Source organism: Nomascus leucogenys, chromosome 5, assembly GCF_006542625.1.
Source record: "Nomascus leucogenys isolate Asia chromosome 5, Asia_NLE_v1, whole genome shotgun sequence".
Lineage (NCBI taxonomy): Eukaryota > Metazoa > Chordata > Mammalia > Primates > Hylobatidae > Nomascus > Nomascus leucogenys.
In genome coordinates this window covers 63399985-63423690 of record NC_044385.1, presented here as the reverse complement: position 1 = coordinate 63423690, position 23706 = coordinate 63399985, and the positions used below count along the sequence as shown (strand labels likewise).

General features: G+C 44.0%; 1 protein-coding gene across 6 annotated transcripts in view; it reads right to left on the bottom strand.

The window, feature by feature from the left end:
* CRYL1 (crystallin lambda 1) overlaps nucleotides 1-23706 on the bottom strand; it is a 119070-nt gene that overhangs the window by 78769 nt on the left and 16595 nt on the right. For 4 of the 6 annotated variants that reach the window (XM_030813269.1, XM_030813274.1, XM_030813270.1 and 1 more), the window contains one exon: nucleotides 4432-4558. In XM_030813269.1, coding sequence (XP_030669129.1) covers nucleotides 4432-4558 — 127 coding nt within the window. Of the gene's footprint in view, nucleotides 1-4431; nucleotides 4559-6695; nucleotides 6730-20397; nucleotides 20426-23706 lie in introns of those variants that run through there. The other 2 variants (XM_030813272.1, XM_030813271.1) reach the window with 2 other exon arrangements.

The window sequence follows — 23706 nt, the reverse complement described above, 5'->3', positions numbered from 1 at the left end:
TAAACAGGAGAAGTGGAAACATAAATACACAAAAATCTAAATATTTTTGGAATAATGAACCTAAACAGGATTGTCCTAAACTTTCTTTACAACACAGAGATGTTTAATTAGGTAAGATACATGTTTAACATTACATTGTGTTAGAAACACTAATGTACTTTAACAAACGTGGGGTAGCATTAGGTAGGTTTCACTCTGGGGGTTTCATTTACTTGTTTGTTTGGTAAACCTGAGACACTAATATGCACTAGGTTTTGTTGTTGCTGTTGTTTTTGAGACAAGGTCTCACTCTGTCGCCCAGGCTGGAGTGCAGTGGCTCCATCTTGGCTCTCTGCAACCTTCACCTCCTGGGTTCAAGTGATTCTAGTGCCTCAGCCTCTCAAGTAGCTGGAATTATAGGCATACACCACCACACCTGGCTAATGTTTTGTATTTTTAGTAGAGATGGGGTTTCGCCATGTTGCCCAAGCTGGTTTTGAACTACTGAGCTCAGGCAGTCTACCCACATTGGCCTCCCAAAGTGCTGGGATTACAGGCGTGGACCACCACGCCCAGCCTATGCACTAGTTTTAAAATTCAGAGGATTAAATTTGCTCTACATCATATAAAGAAATGTGTAGGCTGGGCACAATGGCTCATGCCTGTAATCCCAGGACTTTGGGAGGCGGAGGCAGGTGGATCACTTGAGGTCAGGAGTTAGAGAGCAGCCAGGCCAACATGGTGAAACTCCATCTCTATTAAAAAAAATGTACACAAAAAATTAGCTTCCATCTCAAAGAAAAAAAAAAGAAAGAAAGAAAAGAAATGTGTAAACACGCCCAAGAAAATCAGTCAACTGGCAAAAATGAATGGCTGATTCTTTTTTCTTACTCATCTTTCCTTCTGATTCATTTCATTCTCCTACGAAATACCTTCCTTGCAGGATTCTAATCAGGACATAGATTGAAATCCAAACCCTTTAGTTCTTTATTTTTTTTATAATTATTTTTTCTTCAGGTCTCACAATATGTTTTGTTTGTTTGTTTGTTTGTTTTTTGAGATGGAGTCTTACTCCAGTTGCCCAGGCTGGAGTGCAGTGGCCTGATCTCAGCTCACTGCAACCTCCACCTCCCAGACTCAGGAAATCCTCCCACCTCAGCCTCCCAAGTAGTTGGGACCACAGGCACATGCCACCACACCCGGCTAAGTTTTTGTATTTTCAGTAGAGATGAGGTCTCACCATATTGGCCAGGCTGGTCTTGAACTCCTGAGCTCGAGCAATCTGCCCACCTCAGCCTCCCAAGAGTGCTGGGATTACAGATGTGAGCCACCACACCCAGCCTTCATCTTTATTTCTTTAAAGAAACACTTAAATGGTGCTTCTCTTCATGTACTCCTCTAAGCACTGTGTATTACTCAGTTCACCTAAGTAATTCTTCAGGTTGGCATTCATAGCATGGCGACTTGGTTCCCACCTTGGACCAGCCTTTCCTACCTTTCCAATGGGTCTGTAATGTGGCCTTACAAACATCCTCAAAGGGACTTCTCATCCCGTTCATCTCTTCCTCCCACACAATCCTCCCACCCCCACCCCCAAAATCCACTTGTCAAAAGTCAAGACAAGCTCTAATCCTACCTGCATTAAACCTTCCCGAAGCCTCCCAGTCAGAACTGTTCCTACCCACTCCTCTCTCTGGTACTGGAGGTACAACAATTTCTGAAGAATATAAACTCTCATAGGAATTAAACCTACTAGTTTACATCATCCTTCTCTAGTTTCCTCTCCTCATCCGGCTTGGCTCTGTGTTCTACATAATAGATGTGGCTCAACACGTCATGCCTTGTAAATACACTCATTTAAGCTATAAAATAAAGATAGACTGTAGGTAAAGAGCAGTTTTCACTAGTGCCAACCATGTACAGAATACCATATACTGCCCTGTGTCATTCTTTATTACCAAAATTGTTATAAATGGCCACATTATAAAATAATTAACATTTCCTGAGCATTTTGTGTGTGCCAAGTATCATGTAAGCACTTTACATGCCTTCTAAATTCACATATTCCCCCCAAATTACTCTTTAACAGAAGAACTTTCCTTATTACCCAAGTCTATTATAATGTTCTCATATTATGGAGGGTTCACCACTTTATAAAAAACAATATACTCTTTGAGGGAGACACATTAACCAGAACTAATTCAGTTAGGGTAGTTTTGGATGTTTATAGAGATCATATGATAAACTATCAAAAAAATGGGATGGGGAGACAAAGAAATTTAACATGGATAGATGAATTATTCCTAGGGAATGACTTTACAATTGTTACTGCTAGGAAATTTATAAATTAGCTATAGAAAGATTCTTTAAAATAAAAAAAAAAACACAGCAAGTTGCCATGCTATGGAATCACAAGTGTATTATTACAAAAGGAAAATGTACAAAACACCTAAATGTTTGAGAGTTAGTCTTTGAGGCCAGGGATAAAATTTGCAGTGCCAGCATTGTAGATGGGTTCAAAAAGCTCTGGATAGCAAACATCTCCAAGAGGCAAAGGTAACATGGTCTGGGAACTCTGTTCAGAGAGACTCAAAAAGTGATTGTAATGAAGACAAACATGCTGAAGTTGGAGATATCAGCCCAGAGTTTGAACAAAAGCATTCTGTGAAATGTGAAAGTAGAAATATTATAATAATAGATCATTTATTCATATTTCAATCACATTATATAACTAAATACTTTCCTTAAAAACTAAACTCATGGCTGGCAGCAGTGTTTTATGCCTATAATCCAAGCTACTTGGGAGGCTGAGGCTCAAGAATCGCTTGAACCCAGAAGGCGGAGGTTGCAATGAGCCAAGATCACACCACTGAACTCCAGCCTGGGTGACAGAGCGAGACTCTATCTCAAAAACAAAAACAAAAACACAAAAAACAAAAAAAAAACTAAACTCATGCAGGTTATAGTGGCTCACGCCTGTAATCCCAGCACTTTGAGAGGCCAAGGCCAGCGGATCACTTGAGGTCAGGAGTTTGAGGCCAGCCTGGCTAACATGGTGAAACCCTGTCTCTACTAAAAATGCAAAAATTAGCTGGGTGTGGTGGTGCACGCTTGTTATCCCAGCCACTCCGCAGGCTGAGAGAGGAGAATCGCTTGAATCCAGGAAGTGGCGGCTGCAATGAGCCGAGATCACACCACTGCACTCCAGCCTGGGCCAACAGAGTGACTCTGTCTCAAAAAAATAAAAAATAAAACTAAATTCATGTGAAAGAAGCTTCTCTGCCAAGATCAGGCCTAGAGAGCGTCTGTGCTCTTCAGAAGCAACTCCTCTTATAGCACCCGCAACTAAGGGTAGAAACAGGTGGCACTGGGAACTCATTAGGAAGGTCTCTTTAAAGACCCTTCAACTTCATACAAACTTCACCATATCAAGAGATAGAGGATAATACATTAGAAAGAGATAAGAAGTTGAAAAACAGTCCTCTCCTTGCGTTCTGTTGTGACACACATTTGTTTAATGAATTTTTAGCAAATTGAGAAATTTAACAATTTTAAGAAATTTTAGAGTCATAGAGACCTAAAACCTCTATCTTCTGTGTTTGACCCGAATCTTAGAGCAGCAACTGACCAGAGAACACACACAGCCTTTTCCGTTTGCTTCCAAATTCTCAGCTAGAATATCAACAGAGTAACAACGTGAAATGTGCAGATCTCAGAACACAAGCTATCAAGGAAAGATACTGGGAATAATGACTCTTTTAGTTTTAGGTAAACTTGCATAAACCTTATAGCAGTAAGTGCAGCCTTTGAAAAGACAAGGGTAGGCCTTGGGATTCTTCAACAGGGCAGGGCCTGTGTGTGGGCACAGGAGCTCCAGGAGCAGGGTGCCTGGAAAGAGGGCCAAGCCACAGGGGCTGCTCCCAGCTCCATCTGCAGGGACCACTCACCTCTCCAGGCTCATCCCGCTGTGCAAACAACCCTCATGAGGATTTCTCTTTTTTAAAGTAAAGTTGTTGGAAAGGCTACATGCAAGTGAAAGTTTTCCTTTTTGATGATGTAAGCTTTTGCTCAATTACATATGAGAACAATAATACAATCTCTCATTTGATAAGATGATAAAACAAAATAAAATAGTATTAGCGGTCCAGAAAACCTATTTTTGCTAAAACTGTTAATGCCTCTAAAATACAACATTGTCACCAGAATCCCTAGTGGCCTCGTGGATAAGGCATTGGTCTCCTGAAACAGAACACTGTCACACTAGTTTGATGAGAACCCAGTATAGAGGGTGTTTTGAGGACCACATTTCCCATCACATAAAACAAAATCCTGCCCTTGAAGATGCAAAATGCCCACACCTGCCACTGCTCTGTATCCTGCCCTGTCCCGCTGGAGAGGCTAGGAGACAATGTCCCAGGCCCCACAGATGCGGCGCCAGGGTCCTTCACTCACCTGAATGTGCATGGCGCCCTCTACTGCTTCTTGGATATTGGGACAACCACTGATGAGTGACAGCTGCTCTTCTACACTCAGGGAACCTTTCAGAGAACCTGCCTGCTCCAGCAACTTCATCTCCTTTCTGGAAAGGCAGAGAGAAGGATCACTGTGAGTATTCAATGCCACATTTAAAAACAAATAAAGCTCAACATCAGGAATCATCAGGGAAATGCAAAGCAGAACCACAGTGAGATACCAAACTAGCAATTGTTGGCAAGGATGTGGAGAAACTGGAATCATTGTGCACTGCTGATGAGACTGTAAAATGGTGCAACCGCTATGGAAAACAGACATGGCAGTTCCCAAAAACAGAATTACAGTATGATTCAGCAATTCCACTTCTGGGTATAAACCCAAAATAACGGAAAGCAGGGTCTCCAAGAGATTTTTGTACACCCATGTGCACAGCAGCATTATTCACAATAGCCAAGAGCTAGAAGCAACCTAAGCGTCCATCAATAGATGAGTAGATAAACAAAACGTGGTACATACACACAACAGAATATTATTCAGCAGTAAAGAGGAAGGAAATTCTGTCACATGCTACAAAATGGATGAACCTTGAGGACATTATGCTGAGTGACGTAAGCCAGTCACAAAAGGAAAAATACTGTGTGATTCCACCTAGAAGAGGTATCTAGAGCAGTCAAAATAACAGAGGCAGGCCAGGCTAGGTGGCTTGCTCCTGTAATCCCAGCACTTTGGGAGGCCAAGGTGGGTGGATCACTTGAGGTCAGGAGTCCGAGACCAGCCTGGCCAACATGGTGAAACCCCATCTCTACTAAAAATACGAAAAATTAGCTTGGCATGGTGCCGCACGCCTGTAATCCCAGCTACTCAGGAGGCTGAGGCAGGAGAATCGCTTGAACCCGGGAGGCAGAGGTTGCAGTGAGCTATGGTCGCGCCACTGCACTCCAGCCTGAGCGACAGAGCGAGACTCTGTCTCAAAAAAATAATAACAGAGACAGAACTAGAATGTTAGTAGCTGCCAGGGGCTGGAGGTTGAGGAATGGGGAGCTAAGGTTTAATGGGTCCAGAGTTTCAATTTGAGAAGACGAAAACATTCTGGAGATGAATGACGGTGATGGTGGCACAACAATGTAAATATACTTAAAATATTAAGGTCAATTTTATTACATACACTTTACCACAATTTAAAATCTTAATTACTTTTTTTAAAATGAAACAATCCTCATGGCAGGGGGTGGGGTGGGGGGGCATGTTGGAAAACAGTGGTTCTTAATCCTCTTCCTGGGGTCAGTCCCCTGGGATGGAAGGATGGAAAGAAGGTACCTTATAGCAGAGTAGGCTTCGTGGCATGTGGTCTGTGCGGTCACTCAGGCCACCATGCTTAGAAGGGCCTGTGCTGGGTTTACTGCTCTGCTGTTAGCATCTTAAAATTCTTAATATATTTTTGCTTTTTGGGTTTTGTTTTGTTTTGTTTTTTGATTTTTTGTTTTATTTTGTTTTTTGAGACAGGATCCTGCTCTGCCACCCAGGCTGGAGTGCAGTGGCACAATCATGACTTGCCATAGCCTCGACCTCCCAGGATCAAGTGATCTCCCACCTTAGCCTCCCAAGTAGCGGGGACTACACATGCGTGCCACCACGCCTGACCAATTTTTTTGTATTTTTTGGTAGAGACACGGTTTCGCCATGTTGCCCAGGTTGATCTCTAACTCCTGGGCTCAAGTGATCCTCCTGCCTCGGCCTCCCAAAGTGCTGGGATTATAGGCGTGAGCCACAGCACCTGGCCCTACATTTTTTTAAAAGGAAGGAGAGAATCTTTGAGATGTTTTTTTCTCATATAAGTAATTTGGAAGATTCATAATATATCAGCTTAAAAAAAAATCTACCTATCTTAAAATAGGGCCATAAAACAGCTATCTTATTTTGGAGCATTATAAGGACAAACATACTGATCCCTGCTCAGATCTCATCACCCACAAAACAACTCAGTGTTAAGTACCAAATATCCTGGACCACCATCCCCAGTGAGCAGGCATTTTCAAATTTTCATATAGAACAAATTCCTTGAATTAGAGGCTTATAAAGTTAGTGAGGCCAGCCGCAGTGACTCACGCCTGTAATTCCAGCACTTTGGGAGGCCAAGGCAGGCGGGTCACTTGAGGACAGGAGTTTGAGACCAGCCTAGGCAACATGGTGAAACCTCGTCTCTACAAAAAATACAAAAACTAGCTGGGCATGATGGTGCACACCTGTAGTCCCAGCTACTTGGGAGGCTGAGGTGGGAGAATCACTTGAGCCCAGGAGGTGGAGGCTGCGGTAAGCCATGATTGTGCCACTGTACTCCAACCTGGGTGACAGAGCGAGACCCTGTCTCAAAAAACAAGCAAGAAAAAACAAAAGTTAGTTAGTGAAAAATATACAAAACTAAATATGTGTCTCGGCCAGTTCATCTGGAAGTTTATTAGTTGCATAGGGTACTGTGAGGTGTCTTAGCAACAGACTAGAAATTTAAGATTTCTAATAGCTAAATCAAAAAAGAACTGGTCCAAGTTAAGTGCCAGCAAATAGATATTTGAAACATCATGGAGAGAAATATAACAAAAAGGGTCATGAGAGAAGTTTCCTCTATTAAGGTAAAAAAGAAACACAGACATTCATGGGTCCTACAGGGTCCTGCGATTCAGCATCAACAGCACTCAGCACACTTCCCTGAACACACTGTGCCTCTTAAGTGGCTTTATTCAGGAAAAGAGAGCACCACGTGATCTAAAGCTCATATATCATTCACTGTGTAGTATGTTTTGATCCATCTTTGAAAATGTTTAGTTACACAACTCTGTAAACATAGTATAAAACCACTGAATTGGACGTGTCAAATGAGTCAATTGTATGACATGTAAATTTATCTCAATAAAGCAGTAGCATTAATATCTTATTGCTACTGTAACAAATTATCACAAACAGTGGCTTAAACAATACAAATGTATTATCTTACAGTTCTGGAGGTCAGAAATCCCAAGTAGACTAACATCAAAGCGTCGGCAGGGAACACACTCCTTCTGGAGGTTTCAGGGAGAACGCATTCCTGGCCTGTCCCAGCTTCTAGAGGCTGCCTGCATCCGTGGCTCATGACCCCTTCCCCCTCCATAGCCAGCCACCCCTGCCCCACCTGTTTCTGTCATCATGTCTCCTTCCTCCCTTTATCCCTCTAAGGACCCATGTGATTACACCAGGCCAAGCCAGCTATTCCAGGATAATCTCCCCATCTTGCCATTCTTAATTCAATTACATCTGCAACGTCCCATTTGCCATGTAAGGTTCTGGCTCATCCAAAGCTATGCCAAAAATATGGACATCTAACTGTGGTTGCAGGTATATTGTTCTCAGGATGATATGCAATTTGCTCCTGCCAGGCACTTGGGGGTGTTTTGAGGACCAAGGAACCAATCTGAATTCTTGGCTTGGGGGTTTCCAGATGACACAGGTAGTATGAATTTGAGCTCCGAAACTTTGAGGATTGCTCTATGGTTATAAATTCTCAGAGAAACTCTTCCTCTCCTCCACTCAGAGTCAATGCCCCCACTGGTGACCCTCCATTTAGGGGATCCAAGTGCTCTTTTTTGCCAATGATGTAGCCATTAGAGAACTCTATCTAGCCTCTGTCAGAGGTCTCCAATTAGATTCCCATCTTGCACAGACTTGAGTTGGCTGTTACAATCGAAGCTCTAGATTAGCAAGACTGAGCAGCCGCCAGCTGTGGCTGTCAAGCACCCCTTGGAATTGGTGCTCCCGAGGTAGGCCTCTGAAATTCTCCATTACTTTCTTGCCATGTGAGCTTACTACCATGACTTCCATGGACTGGACCCCACATGGGAATCTGGGCCAATGGCAGAGGCCCATGGGCAGCCGGTGGTGCCTGCAGTAACTAGTCCAAGGGAAGCCTCAGCCCTATAGCGACAGGGCAGTCAGAAATGCAGACCCAGGCCAGGCGCGGTGGCTCACGCCTGTAATCCCAGCACTTTGGGAGGCTAAGGTGGGCAGATTACCTGAGCTCAGGAGTTGGAGACCAGCCTGGCAAACATGGTGAAACCCCGGTTCTACTAAAAATACAAAAAGTAGCCAGGTGTGGCTGCACATCCCTGTAATCCCAGCTACTTAGGAGGCTAAGGCAGGACAATCACTTGAACCCGGGAGGTGGAAATTTCGGTGAGCCGAGATCACGCCACTGCACTCCAGCCTGGGTGACAGAGCTAAGAAGGAGAAAGAGAAGGAGAAGAAAGAAGAAGAAGAGAGAAGGAGAAGAAATGCAGACTTCCACAGTGGGCAGACTAGTTGAGGGCAGGAAGGAGCAACAGAAACACAGCCCGTAGTGGAGTCACCATGATGGCAGGCCATAAAAAGGCAGGACTTTAGAAAAGGACACAGCCACCCTATAACTGCCGTGAGCTGCCAGATGGCTGACTATCAGAGGCTCAGGTGTCCCCTGAACAATGTCTGTTTCTGCGACAAAGATGCAGCCGCAGAGATGGTGTCCTGTATCTCTTACTCCCTCACCTGGTATCACAACCAACCCTCATCGAGAGCAGAAATCAGAGTGCCCTGTCCTTTATAGCCTGAAAGGGCCTAGCGCAGACTTTATTTGGCGATTACAACCCATTTGAATTTTTCAGTTTTTAACTACACGATTTATACAAGTTTGACCTGCAGCAGTGGCTAAGCCTCAGAGTCAACATTGGTAGAAGACAACCACACTGCCCATAAACACAACCAGAAGAAAAACATTCACATGGCAAAAGAGCTATTTGTAGCTACCAAGCAAAAACTCACTTCAGCTTAATTGAAAGTTTTTGGCGTTACGGAGGAATAAATGAGATGTTTAATACTGCACCCATTGCTTTTCTAAGACTATTGCCTTTTCATAATTTACTTAAGAAATTTTAAATGTAGAAAGAATAATAAACATCCTCATCTCTCCACCCTCCAGAACTAACCACCGCCAATCCTCTTTGTCACTTTTTAAGTAAACAAAACCTAAATGAATCTCTTAGCACCACCATCCCAGCCTCACCCAACCATCTTTCCACTGAACACACACAGGGTCTCTGGATGCCAAGGTCTGGGAGCATAGTGAGTAACCATCGCGTCCTTTAGGAAACTATGAGCGCCTGATGTGCTCAACGCACCTGCTCCAAGCCTTAGTAGGCCAGCTGTGCATCTTCAAACCTTTCCACTAATCCAAAGCAAACTTTTAGCCTTGTTTCCCAAAAGTACTGAGTGACATTAGACAGATAATGGGAGAACAGGAGTCTCTTGTTCCTCGATCCTCCAGGGATCACCCTGGAATGAGAATGTCCCATGGAGACAGCAAGCAGTGGCAAGAAAAGCCACAACCACTCGCCTCTTGCAGAGCAGACTCAGGCTGAGGAATGTGCAGTGGTGGTTCTGCCTCAGGCCCTTCCTCCCTGGGCAGCACATGCAGGTGGGACAGAGAACCTGGGCATGAGGGAGAGACACGGTCACACATTAACCCATCAGCCGACTGCAAACTCCAGGACCCTGCTGTGTGGTCCCGAGGGACGTCCAGTGAAAGCTGCGAAGGAGCTTCCGACATCTGCAGACAGAACCCTGTGTTCTCTTCAGGGCCAACAAATCCACATGCCACAAATCAAACCCAGCCTTTGGCAACATTTTGTCCCAGTTAGATTAATTCCAATTTTTTTATTCTTTTGGAAGAACTTCTGCCTCAAGCTTTGTAGAAGATGTACCCAAACGCCTAGAAAAGATGTGCCAATCAACCAGGATTTTCAAATGCCACACACATAGCAGGCTGTGGCATTGCCACACTTAACAGTTAACGTCAGGTTAGAGGCACTAGTAGAAGGCTGCAATGTGCCAGTTCTACCTCTAGAGGTCAGCCTAACACTAGGACTCAAAATACTGGCTCCTAACCAGTAAAGTTAAATTTTTACTTAAAATTAGAGAAAAGGAAATGTTAACAATTCTCACGGTAAGACAGGGTATGGGTGATTTTAATTTTTTTAATGTTTCTATTTTTGAAATGTACTCAAAAGGAGCATGTATTTATTTTTAAAAAAGACTGGAGAAATTGGAACCTTGTGCACTGATGATGGGAATGTGGAAACGGCACAGCTGCTGTGGAAAACGTATGGTGGTAACTCAAAAAGTTAAAAATAGAGCCACCATATGATCCAGGAACCCCACTGCTGTGCATATATCCAAAAGAACTGAGGCGGGATCACAAGGAGAGATTTGCACCGTCATGTTCATAGCGGTGTTGCCAACAACAGAAGCAGCAAGCAATCCAAAAGCCCACCAACAGATGGAGGGATAAACAAAACACGGCTTCACACCTACGGTGGAATCTCAGCCCCACAGGGGAAGGAAGTCCTGTCATATGTCATATGCCAGGCTGGAGTGCAGTGGCGCAATCTCAGCTCACTACAACCTCGGCCTCCTGGTTTCAAGCAATTCTCCTGCCTCAGCTTCCCAAATAGCTGGGACTACAGGAATGCGCCACCACACCCAATTGAGTTTTGTATTTTTTAGTAGAGACGGGTTTTCACTCTGTGTTGGCCAGGCTGGTCTCGAACTCCTGACCTCAGGTGATCCACCTGCCTTGGCCTCCCAAAGTGCTGGGATTACAGGTGTGACCCACCTCGCCCGGCCTAGGATGAACTTTTTACTTAACATTATGCTTAAGTGAAATAAGCCAGACACAAAAGGACAGATGCCATATGATTCCACTTACAACAGGTACCCAGAGCAGTGAAACTCACAGAGGCAGAAAGTAGAATGGTGGATGCCAGGGGCTGGCAGAGGCACAAAAGGAGAGTTGTTTAACGGGCACAGAGTTCAGTTTTACAAGATGAAAAAGCTCTGCAGATTGCACAACCATGTGAACGTACTTAATGCTACTCAACTATTATACACGTTAAAATGGCAAAGATGGCCAAACTTCATGAGAACTAGAATTTAGAAATAAGTCGATTTAGGGTATAACAAGCTCATAGATTTTATAGAATGACTTAGAAAATCGTTTTGGCTAGTATATTCCAGTTAATTCATGCAATAATCTAGGTCCTGGACTTTGAATTACACACAGTAACATAAAGCACATCTATTTATCTCTGTTCCCTCCAGAAACCTTAGTAAAACCAGGCTAATAATCAATCTTTTTTTAAAAGGATAGACCTGTGCCTGGTGTGGTGGCTCACACCCATAATCCCAACACTTTGGGAGGCCAAGGCAGGCAGATCTCTTGTCAGGAGTTTGAGACCAGCCTGGGCAACACGGCAAAAAGGCTGAGGTAGGAGGATCTCTTGAGCCCCCGAGGTGGAGGTTGCAGTGAGCAGAGATCGTGCCACTACACTCCAGCCTGGGCATCAGAGCAAGACCCTGTCTCAAAAAAAAAAAAAAAAGTGCACGCCCACAAGGTCAGAGATTATTGGGAGACAAAATGGACAAAATATGCTAATTTTTTAGAAAATTGGAAATCATGCAAAAGTAGTCAGGTAAATGATTAAATGAGGTGGAGAAAGCTAAAACTTAGGCATGGGGTCAAGGAAAATGCCAACGAAAAGCAAGTCACAATGGCTCCTGAGAGACCTGGAAAAGGTCAGAATCTGCAGGTACCAAAGAGGACACAGTGTGAATGAGGAGTGGGAGCTGACAAGAGTTTACTGAAAGCGGTGCCACTCCTAAAGAAATCCAACCACAACAGGCCTGACACAAGAGGCCACTGGGGGGTGCTACAGATACCAGGGGCTACATCTTCCTACATCTGAAGATAGAGGATACCCTGAGAGGCGAGAGCCATGCGTGCCCACACACCACATACACACAACTACACCCACCACATATACACACTACACACACACCACCATACACACAACTACACACACCACATATACACACTACACATACACCACATACACACTACACACACACACCACCATACACACAACTACACACACCACATATACACACTACACACACACCACCATACACACAACTACACACACCACATATACACACTACACACACACCACCATACACACAACTACACACACCACATACACACTACACACACCACATATACACACTATATACGCACCACCATACACACAACTACACACACCACATATACACACTACACACACCACATACACAACTACACACACCACATATACACACTATATACACACCACCATACACACAACTACACACATCACATATACACACTACATACACATCACCATACACACAACTACACACACCACCATACACACAACTACACACACACCACCATACACACTACACACACCACACACCACATATACGCACTACACACCACACACCACACACAACTACACACACCACATATATGCACTACACACCACACACCACATATACACAACTACACACACCACATATAGGCACTACACACACCACCATACACACAACTACACACACCACATATACACACTACATACACACCACCATACACACTACACACACCACATAAGCACTACACACTACACACTACACACTACATACCACATACACACAACTACATGCACCACATATATGCACTACACATGCCACACACAACTACACACACCACATACACACTACACACACCACATATACACACAACTACACACACATCACCATACACACAACTACACACACCACATATACGTACTACATACACATCATACACACTACACACATCACATATATGCACTACACACACCACACACTACACACCATATACACACTACACACACCACATATAAACACAACTACACACATACCACCATACACACAACTACACACCCACATATACACACTATACACCACGTACACACAGCTACACACATACCACCATACACACAACTACACACACCACATATACACACTACACACACACCACCATACACACAACTACACACACCACATATACACACTACACACACACCACCATACACACAACTACACACACCACATATACACACTACACACACACCACCATACACACAACTACACACACACCACCATACACACAACTACACACACCACACACAACATATACACACTACACACCACACACCACATACACACAACTACACACACCACATATAGGCACTTCACACACCACCATACACACAACTACACACACCATATATATGCACTACACACACCACACACAACTACATACATACCACATACACACACCACCACATACACACACTACACACCACACTCCACATACACACAACTACACACACCACATATACGCCCTACATACACCACACAAACACACACCACATACATACAACTACACACCTCATATACACACTACACACACACCACTGTACACACTACACACACCACATATACACACTACACACACACCACCTTACACACACCACATACACACAACTACACACACCACAGATACACAGTACAATATGAGGATTTATACTCATATTGAATTTCCAAAACTAATGTTTGCATTTACCATTGTTTAATGACGGATTAAAAACTAGTTGTCTTACTTTGATAACTTTGGCATAGAACTTATCACATTTTTTATGCTTTTGGCCACAGTTCTGTCTCTAGAACTTGAATATCAAGTTCTAAATTATCTGACCTTAAACTAACTTTTTCAGATATTAGCTTCCCTGAAGTCCAAGAGAGACATATTAGGCATATTAGGATTACTTGTTATGTTAGAATTATTCAAGCCGGGCATGGTGGCTCTTGCCTGTAATTGCAGCACTTTGGGAAGACAAGATGGGTAGATTGCTTGAGCCCAGGAGTAAAGAGACCAGCCTGGACAACATGGCAAAACCCCATCTCTACCCAAAAAATACAAAAATTAGCTGGGTGTGATGGTGCATGTCTGTAGTTTCAGCTACTCTGGAGGCTGAGGTTGGAGGATTGCTTGAGCCCAGGGGGCAGAGATTGTAGTGAGCCAAGATTGCACCAGTGCACTCCAGCCTGGGCAACAGAGTGAGACCCCGTCTCGAAAAAAAAAAAAAAAATGTGGCCGGGCACAGTGGCTCATGCCTGTAATCCCAGCACTTTGGGAGGTCGAGGCGGGTGGATCACAAGGTCAGGAGATTGAGACTATCTTGGCTAACACGGGTGAAACCCCATCCCTACTAAAAAAATGAAAAAAAAATTAGCTGGGTGTGGTGGCGGGAGCCTGTAGTCCCAGCTACTAGGGAGGCTGAGGCAGGAGAATGGCGTGAACCCGAGAGGCAGAGCTTGCAGTGAGCCGAGATCGCGCCACTGCACTCCAGCCTGGGTGACAGAGTGAGACTCTGACTCAAAAAAAAAAAAAAAAAGTAGGAAGCATTGCCAAATCTGAAATGCCATTTAGCTCCCTTTGGTTATGTTTATATAGATGTGTTGTTAATGTGTTCCAGGATTATATTAGATTCTTAGAATTCTGATATGTCTTAATATGTTGTCAGTAATAATTATGATTTTCATGTTAAATTGTTGTATCCCACAGAAATAACCAAATTTCCTTGTCAACAGTGTCTTTAACTGTGGCCGTCCTAAGACTTTTGTCATCCACAATTGTTGTTTTGTGTTGATTCTTCACAAAAAGTGACTTATAATCAGCTACTGTCCAGGGCTTGTTTCTTTGGGGGGAGTTCACGAAAAGGACTCTTGAATGCAAGTTTCTGATAACTTTGGAGATTGTGCCATTGGATGTGAGAGAAAACTTCCAGTGCACTAATGGAAAGACTGATGTGTTCACAAAGATGGCTAACTCAACATGAAGCAGAGCAGGAGTTGTCTGCATGGATGGAACTAATGGAGGACTGAAATAACTTTTATGGCTTTTTTTGTTTGAAATATTGCTGATTCTTTTTATTTTGTTTTTCAGAATCTGAAGAATTTTTTTCTTTTGAGTCATCCTTTAAGTATCTTTTAAGTATAGTGAGTAGAGTATACTTTTGTAAACAGAATTTGAGGCATATTTCTCTCTCTGCCTAATTTATCCAGAATTTATAAACTATTTGTGAGTATTCTTAATTCATGGCAACATGTTTGTTTGCATACAGTTAATAACAACATGTTTTCTTTGGTAATGGGACACAGTTGAAGGAAGTGGTTGTTTTCCCAGGCCTTTAACTAAAATGGCCTTGTGAGAGGTTCTAGCAAAGCCGATTTAGGAGAGCCTATGAGAACAGTGATTCTTGTTCCATTTTGTGTGGGTAATCAGGCCAAGCATATGGGACTGAAGCTTATTTTGCAGGTAGATTGGTCCTGCTGTGATTTGTCTTTGTGAAAGTGGTGGACTGGAGAAAAAGATTGTGTTTCAGAAGAAAAACTTTAGTATTAGATTAGCCTTTGATTCCTGGATGGCCATGAGGTCATCCATGGTCTGGAGCTGCACACAGTGCCTCTCCTCAGCAGGAAGGAGACAGAAAGATGGATGACCAGATGCCCCATGGTTGAGGAATCTATAAACAAGAAAGGGGAGACTGAAACCCACTCAATTTTTTCAATAAACATAGAAATTGATCCTTCTTGCCTTAAAGCTTGAAATTTCTATTTGTTTTATTTGAGTTCCTTCCTCAGGAAATGACCTTCAGGCCTCTCAAAAAAAAAAAAAAGTATTGAAGAACTGAAATTTACCAGATCATCACATCCATACAATGAGACTCCAGGCCCCTCATTCACCAAGATTGCTTCCTTACCCCTCCCTAGTTCCTGTTGTCCTACACAGTGCTACATTTCTTTCCTGCTATATAAACCCCTGATTTTAGGTGGTCAGGGAGATGGATTTGAGACTGAACTCCCATCTCCTTGGCTGCAGCAGCCGATTAAAGCCTTCTTCCTTGGCTGTACTCATCATTTCAGTCATTGGCTTTCACTGCTGTGAGCAGCAGGACCTAGACCAAACTCTTAGTGTTTTGGTAACAAAACCACATTATAAGGAAGGTATTATTATGTCTCTATATCCCAGATGAGGAAACAGATTCAGTGAGTCACCCAGCTATGAAGGTTGAGCCAGATCTGACTGCAAAGCTCACAGTCTGGGCCGCTGAGCCACACCGGGCTCCTCTGCACTGCTCACTTATTTTCACACTGTGCTGCCTGCTTTCTATCTACAGTATGACTCCATGTATAATGCAGCTTCCTGAGGAATAAAGGGCGTGGCTAACATTTCTTTCAGAAATCTCAGTGCCAGCCTATCGTGAACTCCCAAGGGGATTTCTGGCAGGGTCTTCGGCTCCCACCTATTCCTGAAGGTCTGAGGACCTGAAGAGCTAAAGATAGGGAAGAAGGGGGCAGACGTGGAAGATCAGGTAAGATTAGCTTAAGGAGGTGAGTCTACCTCATCTCCAGCCAACAGAAATCCTAGAACACTGGAAGCAAAGAGCAGAGAGCAGTGAGGAAACAGAAAGGCCAGGGATTGCTTCCTTATGGGATGGCTGTGTTGTGATATCTGCTTTGACAGTGACATTGCTGTTGTTTCCAGGCCCTGATTATGCAGACACAGAGGGCTGAGCCAGACTCCACCCCTGACTCCAGCCCCAGGGATCACTCTAACTCCAGACAGGTAGGTTAAGTTGAGGCTGCACAAAAATCTTCCATTAAGTTACTGCAATGCAGAAGAGAAGACAGCCCAACCACACAGTCTATGCGGCACGGTGATAGTGTGTGGACACTAACAATCATGGCAGGTGTTTCTGAAGTTGGGAAGAGGGCAGAACACCCAAGTTTTCATTAAGAAGAGTAGCTCCAGACTTCTGTTTGACAGCACAATGTTTTAAAAATCTGGCATGCCTATCTCCAAAGACTATCTCCAGTTTGCCCAGGTCTCCACCCCACCCCATTATTCACACCCATTAGCCACCCAGCCCCCTTAGACTTCAGAATCTGCAAACCTTGTAGTGAGACATGTGAACTTAAATGCACCGTGGGAAAAAAGAAAACTACCTCTGTCCGTCGCACAGGAGGGCTGTGGGTCTGCCTGCCTGGATCCATGCCATTGTGGCCCACCAGGATCTCTGCCCTCCCCGCTTCCCCCTCCTCACTCAGAAGGTCTCCTCCCTCCGGCCGGGCAAGGTGGCTCACACCTGTAATCCCAGCATTTTGGGAGGCCGAGGAGGGTGGATCACAAGGTCAGGAGATCAAGTCCATCCTGGCTAACACGGTGAAACCCTGTCCCTACTAAAAATGCAAAAAAAAAAAAAAATTAGCTGGGTGTGGTGGCAGGCGCCTGTAGTCCCAGCTACTCAGGAGGCTGAGGCAGGAGAATGGCGTGATCCCGGGAGGCAGAGCCTGCAGCGAGCCAAGATCGCGCCACTGCACTCTAGCCTGGGCGACGGAGCGAGACTCCGTCTCAAAACAAAAACAAACAAACAAAAAACACACAAGGTCTCCTCCCTCCAGGCCAGTGGTAACACTGGGATCTGGGTAGCAGGGAGACAGGCAGGGGAGGAGAGGGCCTGCTTAAGTGTCAAGGCGATCAATTTCACCAAAGTTTACACTGGAGTATCAGGCCCAGTTAAAAAATGGGGTACTTTGGTTTCCTTGTTGGAAACCTCACAGGGAGACAATGGCCAGTCAAGGTAGGAGTCACACAATTCTGGAGTCCAATCCTTGACAGTACCTACACCTTCATAGCCCAACCATGACTGCTAATGTGCATTGGTCTAGATGCACAGCACGCAGGATCATGCCGGAAGCGCGCGGCCTCAGAATATGCAGCAAGATCACTCGGAATCCTGCCGCCCAAAGTATTAATATTTTGGCTTCTCCCCAATACTATGGATATATAATTAGCATATATATGACTTTTACAAATCAGATAAAACAAGGCTATTTTTGTTTGTGAAGAAAAATAAGGCAAATGAAGCAATTATTTGATCTGTCCTAATGACAGCTAAGTGATAGCAGGATCTGTGAATTCACAGGGAAGTCATATTGAACAACCCGGCTGAACCCACAGCCACTGCCGTGAACTTTTGGCAACAGACACGGGCTTTAATAATTTTGGCTGGGTCAGCTGGGCTCACCCATGCGGCTGCAATGAGTAGTGGGTTGTCTGGGGGCTGGTCTAGGATGGCTTTCCCTCATCTGTTTAGCAGTCGGTGCTGTGCTGGATGGTGCTGGCTGGTAGCTGGGCCACGTACCTCCCGCTGACTAGGCTGGGCTGACCGGATAAGAAGGGAAGAAGGGTCCCCAGCAGGAAGTGAACGAATCTCAATGCACATGCACTTTCCAGGCCTTCTGCTGTGCATGCCACATGTGCTAATAACCCACTGGCAAGCCCGTGGCTAGGCCCAGAGTAAGGGGGTGAGAGTAGCAAAGTCACAATGCACAGGGGAGTGCAGACAGAGACGGGAACAATTTGTGACCATACTCAGTTATTCTGGCCAACAGTATGTGGGAAAACTAAAAGTTTCAAATCAGGATAACAGACCAATCTAGCAGAATCCAGATCAAAACAGAGTTCAAGATTAGGCCAGGGCAGAGACCTGGGTAGCAAGTTAAAAACAGGTTAGAGACCCAGTTCCTGGAAATGCCTGTGTCCAAGCACAAGAAGTTCAGTCACTTAGGAGACACAGTACAGGCCTACCTAGTTTCAGAGATCACTGCTGGTGGTTTATTAACTCCTACTCCATTCAGAAAGATGATTCACTTTTAGGTGGATCTGCGTGCCAGAGTGACCATGTACGGATGGTGGAGAAACCAAGATCGAAGGGCACGGGCCCCTAAAGATGGCGATTTCAGATAGGAACTCAGGCCAGACAAGGCAGTGCGTTTGGCTCCTGGTGTTGGGGTGGTCACCAAGATGTCAACACAGCCTATGTCAGGGCGGCCTGGTCCCTTGAGGACTAGAATGGCCCACCTGCTACGTGGAAATGAGTCTAGCTCCAAATCTTAAGAACTAAAACACTCCTGATCTGTAGGTCCGTGTTACAACTTTGTTTACTTGATTTGCTTTTCTTTTTTCTTTTCTTTTTTGTTTTTTTTTCTTTTTGAGACACAGTCTCGCTCTGTCGCCCAGGCTGGAGTGCAGTGGTGCAATCTTGGCTCACTGCAACCTCTGCCTCCCACGTTCAAGCAATTCTCCTGCCTCAGCCTCCTAAGTAGCTGGGATTAGAGGCGCCCGCCATCACGCACAGCTGATTTTTTTGTATTTTTAGTAGAGATGGGGTTTTACCACGTTGGCCAGGCTGGTCTAGAACTCCTGACCTCAGGTGATCCACCCGCCTCGGCCTCCCAAAGTGCTGGGATTTGCTTTTCTTCTTAAAACACAGCTTCATCCTCTAAACTTCTTACTTCAGACCTAATGCATGCCAAGCACTGGGCATACAATGGTGAACAAAGACAAAGCAGTAAAGTATCTGCTAATAAGGTTCTCCAAGGTCAAGCTACCTTCTGTTATGAAATGTAAACATGCTAAGTTTTAAGTTTCTTATTGTGCCACCCTGTCAGAAAAAGATTAGTCCTAGATGACAGCATTTTGTTTTTCAAGTTCACTAAGATCCCTTGGCATGGTACGAGTTGTGATCATTTCTTTTATCTTCTAATGTTTTAATATATTTTTTAAATCAACTTCCCCCAGTTTAAGTTCATTTTCACAGGTTCAGAATCCATATGTACCATTTCTACTATTTAATACCATTAGTTTTTAATAGGTCTAACACATACAGAATATTCATGAAGATGTAGTGAAATTTCAACCACATGACATCTTCTAATATGAAACATTAAAAAAGAATCAGAATATGGCTGGGCACAGTGGCTCACGCCTGTAATCCCAGCACTTTGGGAGGCCAAGGCGGGTGGATCACCTGAGATCAGGAGTTAGCGACCAGCCTGGCTAACATGGCAAAACCCCATCTCTAATAAAAAATACAAAAATCAGCCAGACATGGTGGCACATACCTGTAGTCCCAGCTACTCAGGAGGCCGAAGGGAGGAGAATCGCTTGAACCCGGGAGGCAGAAGTTAGAGTAAGCCAAGATCATACCACTGCACTCCAGCCTGGGTGACAGAGTGAGACTCCATCTCAACAACAACAACAAAAACATCAGAATATGGGAAGTGGGCCAAACTGCAAGGTGGAATAGATGGTGAGAAAAAAGTGTATGAGGAACATGATTGGAAACATTACCTTTGGATACTCTTGAAAAGGTTCCTGTGACTCAGTTAAAATAATTACTGAGCTAATAGGTTCAGGCTAGCAGGTTCAAGCTCTGGGGACAGGAAACGTGCATGTTGCTTATTTCTGCATCCATAATGGCTAGTACAGAGACCACACGACACTGAATAGTGAGGGACACTGGGGGTGTGATGTTTAGTCTGTCCTGGGGGAGCCCACGACCTACAGCGGTAGACAAAGACCACAAAACAGGTGTCAGGGAAGATGCCTGTGGACACAAGCTATTTGGACCCAACAGTCAATGCAAACCAATCGGAAAGATACATCATTTATACTTCTTGAAAAGAGGATTCAGTTGGTTTTCCTTACATTCCTTTTGCCTGATATGTGGTCAGGGACATTTTAACCTTGGGGTTTCTGAACATCTAAGCACCACAGGTCATACACGGTGTTGCTGTTGACAAGAGTTCACAATCATTAACCGCCTGGTCTCAGAACTCACTGCACTGACCAAAATACTTACAAAAACACAGTCTGGTCTCAGTCCTTTTACCTTGGACTCCCTGTGCGGGAATGGTACATTTGAAGATCTTGTGATTTAAGAAAGAGAAAAAGGTAGCTTTATTTAAAAGTCACTCAAGACTAAGAATCCAGTACTTCCTAGGGGGTGCAACATGACACGACGTAACTGGATTTTCCTGAAGTTATTTGCCAGTTATTTGAGAAGGAAGAGGTAGTTGGTCACAAGATATCCTAAGCTTCCCGTTTCCTGCCAAAGAAGTACAACCAGTTCTGCATATTTAACTCAGCTTAAATGTGTGTGTTATAAAAATAAAGTACCTGCTATTGAGGAAAGATTTGTATGTACTCCTTTAAAATCCTAGCTACATAAGAATTCAGTACATTTGCTTCTTCTAGAATATGACTGCTAACAGTCGTAAGTTATTTAGATTTTTCTGGTTCAAAAATCTTACAGACTAGTATCTAAAAGTTAAATCTAATCAGGCACCAATGATATTAAGAAATACAGCTCTTAATTAAGCATAGTAGGATAACAGGAAAGCCTTTAACCTGGTTTAAAACAAAACAAAAAAAAAAACTTACCCACAACCCTCCATCACTCAGCATCATCAGTCCTGATGCCTGAAAGGACTTTAAAAATCTTTAATGATGCATCTAAAAATAAGGCCTAAAACACAAATACCCAAGAAATAAACAAAGGACTTTCAATTAGGAACTGTGGGATTTTCTCTTAATTACAAGTGGGTTGGAATTGGCTTTACAGGATAAAAGATGAAATGATAACAGAATTGAAAAGTCTATGGTAGCAGTGGGCAAACTACAGCCCACGGGCCAAATCTGGCCCATCTCCTATTTTTACATGGCCTGTGAGATAAGGATGTGATATGGTTTGGCTGTGTTCCCACCCAAATGTCCTCTTGAATTATAGCTCCATAATTCCCATGTGTTGGGGGAGGGACCTGGTGGGAGATAAGTGAATCACAGGGGCAGGTCTTTCCCATGCTATTCTCATAACAGTGAATAAGTCTCACGAGATCTGATGGTTTTATAAAGCAGAGTTTCCCTGCACAAGTTCTCTTGTCTGCCACTGTGTGAGACGTGCCGTTCACCTTCGAGCATGATTGTGAGGCCTCCCCAGCCATGTGAACTATGAATCCATTAAACCTTTTTCTTTGTTAAATTGTTCAGTCTCGGGTATGTCTTTATTAGCAGCATGAAAACAGACTAATACCGGATGGTTTTTACATTTTTTGACAGTTGGGGAAATTTTAAAATAGTATTTTGTGACTCTGAAAAGTACATGAACAAAGTTCGGGATCAATCCATAAAGTTGTATTGGAATACACCCACCTCTATTTGTTTATTGATTGTCTATGGCTGCTTTTACTTTATAATGAAAGGCTGAAACAGGGACCATATGACCCGCAAAGCCTACAATATTTACTGTCTGGTCTTTACAGAAACGGTTTGTCAACTCCTTGTCTGGAGTCCACTTGGGGCTGGCTTAAAGCATGACCTAATCAGAGATTCACGGGTCTCCTCTTCCCTTGGAGGTACTCTCCTCCTCCAGTACTGGGCCAGCTATGAAGCGAATGTCTCTCAGCTCCAAACCCACCTGTTGCATATACTGTCACCAGAAAACTGATTAAAAGTCCACGCCCAGGCCAGGCACAGTGGCTCACACCTGTAATCCCAGCACTTTGGGAGGCCAAGGCGGGCAGATCACAAGGTCAGGAGATCGAGACCATCATGGCTAACACGGTGAAACCCCGTCTCTACTAAAAATATAAAAAATCAGCCAGGCGTGGTGGCGAGCGCCTGTAGTCCCAGCTACTCCGGAGGCTGAGGCAGGAGAATGGGGTGAACCCGGGAGGCGGAGCTTGCAGTGAGCCAAGATCGAGCCACTGCACTCCAGCCTGGGCAACAGAGCAAGACTTCGTCTCAAAAAAAAAAAAGAAAAAAAAAAAGTCCACGCCTGGCCAGGCACAGTGGTTTACAACTGTAATCCCAGCACTTTGGGAGGCTGAGGTGAGCTGATCACTTCCAGACAAGCCTGGCCAATATGGCGAAACCCTGTCTCTACAAAAAAATACAAAAATTAGCTGGGCATGGTGGTGCATGCCTGTAATCCCAGCTACCTGGGAGCCTGAGGTGGGAGGATCAACTGAACCCAGGAAGTGGAGGCTGCAGTGAGCCAAGATCACACCACCCCACTCCAGCCTGGGCGACGGAGCCAGACATGGTCTCAAAAAAAATAAAATAAAATAAAAGTCCAGGCCTCCTGAAAAGCCAGGATAGCCCTCAAGCACAGAAGGAGAAGCATTTTTTAGCAGCCACCATTTCCAAAGTGGAGCTTGCTATGCTCTTTCATACACAAATGTGGGAATAAAAGATGAATTTAATTAAGTAGATGTAATTTACTTAGGAAGACCACAAATTCCTTAACGTTCTTTACAATTATAAAATTAATGGCTTTTTTATTATCAATAAATTACTTCCTATTGCTCCCTAAATCACCTCCATAAAACCAAATATTAAGCTGTTTGTGTCACATTTCCTGTGATGCCTTT